The sequence below is a fragment of the Alosa pseudoharengus genome, unplaced genomic scaffold (assembly GCF_046254945.1).
Source record: "Alosa pseudoharengus isolate Yale_2024_CS ecotype anadromous, Long Island Sound unplaced genomic scaffold, YU_APseudo_1.1 YU_APseudo_1.1_scf_3, whole genome shotgun sequence".
NCBI lineage: Eukaryota > Metazoa > Chordata > Actinopteri > Clupeiformes > Clupeidae > Alosa > Alosa pseudoharengus.
Genome location: NW_027468718.1, coordinates 35,311,272 through 35,316,271, shown reverse-complemented (window position 1 = coordinate 35,316,271; position 5,000 = coordinate 35,311,272). Strand labels below are relative to the sequence as shown.

The following is a 5,000-nucleotide window of genomic DNA, read 5'->3' as shown; positions in this document are numbered from 1 at the left end:
TTCTAATCCCCCCATCCCTGCACGCACCTCTCCTCCTTGTCCATGCTCTTCTTGTCGGCGGGGCTGTTCTTCTTGGGTGGCACAGGTGGGCACTGGCGCCCGCAGGCCTCCTGGATGCAGCGTCTGCTGAGCCGGCTGCGCGCCGACGCCTTGCCCAGGATGCGCTGGATGGCCGTCAGCCCGTCGCCGTGGCCGACCGAGGCGGCGGGGTCAGCGAGGTCGGCGCCCTCCTCCAGCTGGGCGGCGGTCAGCGGGGTGGCGCCGCGTGCCGACAGCTTCCCGTGCAGCTTGACCAGCAGGGACAGCATGCTCTCGCGCACCTCCAGGATCTCGGTAACCAGCTGCGGGGCGGCGGCGGACGCCAGGTGCTGGGAGGTGCCCGGCGGGAGCCAGCGGGCCGAGGACGAGCTCTTGGGCCGCGTGGCGGCAGAGGCCGCGGCCAGGCTGGCCTCCCGGTTGCTGCGGTTGATGATCTCCTGGAACTTACGCCGGCGCTCGGCCACCAGGCTGAAGAGCTGCGCCTCACGCAGGTTCTGGGGAAGGGAGGGACACACACACACACACACATGCAATTACACACACACACACACACACACACACAATTATAGACACACATATACACACAGAGGAAGTACTGACAAACTAATTCCAAAGAAGCATGTACACAAACACATGCATGTTTATAAACACACACAAACACACAAATAAAGACACAAACACATACACACATCATTCAACTCCTGAGAAATAAGTGCCTGTGACAAGAAACATGAGCACACAGCCACCACACTTGGAGTAAACAGGCACACTGACTTTCAATAACACACACACACACACACACACACACGAGCATAAATCACTTCCTGTCTGTGTGTCCTCCATCACTGCATGTGTGTCTGCAGTAAGGGGCCATAACTCGGCAGGTCAAAACGGCTCCATCAAACGGAGCCACTTAAAAACCCATTAGAGACACCCAGGCCTTCAGAGGCTCATCAGTAGCTGTGGCGGCCCAGCCGTGGGCCTCCTGTCTGGGGGAGGAGGGGGGAGCAGATGAGGGATGTCTGGAGCTCAGGCCTGGCAAGCCTGTTCAATAAACATCCATCACGGTCGCAGGGGCCCAGACCTGAGCCGAGTCCAGCCCAGCTGAGCCACCGGCATCAGTCACGGGGACGAGGCCAGAGTCGTGGTGGACGAAACCGCACGTTTGGGTCAACATGCTCATCATCGACTTACAAGCACACACACACACAGACACACACACACACTGACACTTACACAGACAGACAGACAGACACACACACACACTCACTAACACACAGACACAGACACAGACACGTACACAGACACTCACACACACACAGACACACACACACACACTGACACTTACAGACAGACAGACAGACACACACACACACACACACTCACTAACACACAGACACGTACACAGACACACACACACACACACACTGCACATTCAAGACTTAATTAGTTTCAGCATTCCCAGGACACAGGCTGTCAGAACACACTGCACACTCCAACGCAAACCGACACAGGCAGCAATTCTCATATTGACATATCAATCAGTAGCACACACTCAATCCAGCTCTCTCGCTCGCGCTCTCTCTCTCACACACACACACACACACACACACACACACACACACACACACACACACACACACACACACACACACACACACACACACACACACACACACACACACACACACACACACACACACACACACACACACACACACAGAGTGCATGCACACACATTTCCAAACCAAGCGTCTCCAATCCAAGCCAACAGCGAAAGACACCGACAAAGCAGGACATCCTACAGGCAGAAGCTACCAGCACTGTAGGATACAGACAGTTAATCACAACTCTGATCATATAGAAACCCGGAAAACCACACAGAAGACCCAAAGCGGACACACACACAGACACACACACACATACAGTACAAACGCGCATACACGCGTGCGCACAAACACACACACAGCTAACCTCTCTCCAATTCCCTGAGAGTTGTCGGCGTGGCTGTGAAAGGCAACACTTTGGGCATTAAGAGAAGCACTGGCAGGAGCCTACCAACATAGGTCACATGGGCTAAATACTCGGTCTTTAAAGCAAACAATAAAACCCTTGTTGTCAACGGAACTCAAGGACAATCTGTGTGTGCACTTGTGCTGTTTACGTGTGCATGTATCTGGGATGGGTCCAAATGTGCCTGTGTCTGTATTTGTGTAAGCCTCTGTTTGTGTCTGAGCATGTGTGAGCTTGTGTTTCTTTGCATGCATGTGTCAGTGTGTGTATGTATGCATGGTATGTGTGTCTGCATGCATGGTGCGTGTTTGTGTTTGTGAGTGTGAGTGTGTGTGCGTGTGTGTGTGGGTTTGTTTGGGAGGCGTTTGTCGTTTGTGTATGAAGGTCAGTGGAATGTTTGCTTCTGAACTATTATTTGGGCTGAGATCACCACTATCATTGGTTTGCACACACCTGACTGGCCAGGCTGCTCTCGGTGCTGCTGTTAGGTGTGTGTGTGTGTGTGTGTGTGTGTTTTCTCCCCTTTGCTATTCTCCCCCTCACCAGCCTGGGTGGCAACAAGAGTGTCACGTTGGTGCTGGATGTGTGTGTACTTTTAAAGAAGTTTCCCAAACAGCAGTCATGGTCGGACGGTCACACCACATGATATTTTGATACTTCACATAAGACAAAAATGACAAATACCTAATGATTTTTCAAAAGTTAAAGTGGTTACAAATATGGGAGTGCTCCCACATATATATGGTGTGTCTTCAGACAGAAAATCTAGACGTCACGTCATTGACCCGTGTGTGTGTGTGTGTGTGTGTGTGTGTGTGTGTGTTTTCTGTCTCACCTGGGTAGGTGGGCTGCTCTCTGCGCTGGTGCTGTATGTGTATGTATGTATGTGTGTGTGTGTGTGTGTGTGTGTGTGTGTGTGTGTGTGTGTGTGTGTGTGTGTGTGTGTTTTCTGTCTCACCTGGCTAGGTGGGCTGCTCTCGGCACTGGTGCTGGGCGGCGGCTCCCTCTTGACCTCGGGGGCGTCCTCAGGCACGCGCACGCGCACATAGTTGATGATGTGGTGCAGGTTGGACAGGAGGCTGGTGCCCGGGAACCAGCTGTCATGGCAACGCTCCTCTATACACGGCTCCTAACCAGGGACAGAGAGAGAGAACATGGTAGTCCCGTTATTATGAGAACATGGTAGTCCCGTTACTATGGTAACATGGTAGTCCAGTTATTATGAGAACATGGTAGTCCCATTATTATGAGAACATGGTAGTCCCGTTACTATGGTAACATGGTAGTCCAGTTATTATGAGAACATGGTACTGTAATCCCGTTACTATGAGAACATGGTAGTCCAGTTATTATGAGAACATGGTACTGTAGTCCAGTTACTATGGGAACATGGTAGTCCAGTTATTATGAGAACATGGTACTGTAGTCCAGTTACTATGAGAACATGGTAGTCCAGTTACTATGAGAACATGGTAGTCCAGTTACTATGAGAACATGTTACTATGGGAACATGGTAGTCCAGTTACTATGGGAACATGGTAGTCCAATTGTACCTCGTCTTCTTCGTCCTGAACCTGGTTGTCCAGCCCCAGCTCAATGAGGTACAGGACCATGCACAGCACATGCTCCGACATGTTGGGATGGTCCATCCAGATCTAAAGATGTACACACACACACACACACACACACACACACACACACACACACACACACACAGATTTATCCAGTGTTGTTTTGAGATCAGTGTATAGTTTCATAAGTGTGGCGAGTAGGTAGAGTGCAGGTGCCCCACCTTATAGAGGAGTGTGAAGATGACGATGTGGAGGGTTTTGCAGTGGAGCAGGCGGACCAAGCCCCTGTAGCACGAGTGCAGAGGGGTCCTCTCTTTGTAAGGTGGCCACGGATTGCCTGAGATTGATGCTGATTGCTTCAAACTGGTGGACGAAGGGAAAGCACAGAAATGGTCAGCAAAGGGCAGAGACATTCGTTTGAGGACAATCACACACATATGTGTGCACACACACGTACGCATAAATACTGTATGTGCACAAACACACACATACGCACTGATAAAACACAGACTCTCATCATGTGGCAGTGGTAGCGTAGTGGTTAAGGAGCTGGGCTAGAGTCCAGTAGCCTGAACAAGTTGTGGGTTCAATTCCCGGCTTTTCCCGGCATTTCGCCCTTGAGCAAGACACTTAACCCCAAGTTGCTCCATGGACAATGTGGCCCCTTGTAATAGAATTGTAATAGAATTGACAATATTGAATATTTATGCATTAAATGTAAATGTAACACACACAAACACACACACACACACGAGTACAGTAGCTTAAACCAAAAGCAAAACAACAGATAGTCATAAATCTGACCCTCAACAGACACACACACACACACACAAGCCGATCACACACACACACTCAAGCCAATCACTGTGATAGTGCCCATGTAATCATATCATGTATTATAATATTTGTGTGCATTTTGCATTGGGCATTCTGTTGTTCATTCATGTTTATAATTGGCACAAGAAGTGCCCAGACGTCCAGCTCAGTTCTAAGTCTGTGCTGCCATCTAGAGTGCACCAGCAGCACAGCAAGCAGCCGAGCTGAGGGAGATGGCAACCGCAAAGGCTCAGCAGCGCCACCGTCTGGAGCCCCCGGGTAGCACAGGCAGCCGTGCTGATGTGGCGTGGGGCCGAGTGAGGAGGGAAAGGGGTAAGCACTTCCGTGCCTCTCTGTTCAGGGCTAAAGGACCACAACGACGGCTCCATTCTGTGTGCCTGCTGACAGGCAATCCATTATCCGAGGAGTGCCCAAGGGACTTACACACACACACTCACCCCCCCCCCCCCTGCCTAGAGACACACAGACACAGACACAGACACAGACACAGACACAGACACAGACACAGACACAGACACACACACACACACAGACACACAC

At 51.0% G+C, this 5,000-nt stretch overlaps 1 protein-coding gene across 2 annotated transcripts in view; it reads right to left on the bottom strand.

Moving 5' to 3' along the window:
* The window catches only part of ubr3 (ubiquitin protein ligase E3 component n-recognin 3), an 81,096-nt gene that overhangs the window by 39,408 nt on the left and 36,688 nt on the right, over window positions 1-5,000 (bottom strand). For both annotated transcript variants that reach the window (XM_076264151.1, XM_076264152.1), the window contains exons 20-23: window positions 3,845-3,986; window positions 3,606-3,707; window positions 3,011-3,181; window positions 28-533 (exon numbers count right to left, since the gene is read on the bottom strand). In XM_076264151.1, coding sequence (XP_076120266.1) covers window positions 28-533; window positions 3,011-3,181; window positions 3,606-3,707; window positions 3,845-3,986 — 921 coding nt within the window. The remainder of the gene's footprint in view (window positions 1-27; window positions 534-3,010; window positions 3,182-3,605; window positions 3,708-3,844; window positions 3,987-5,000) is intronic.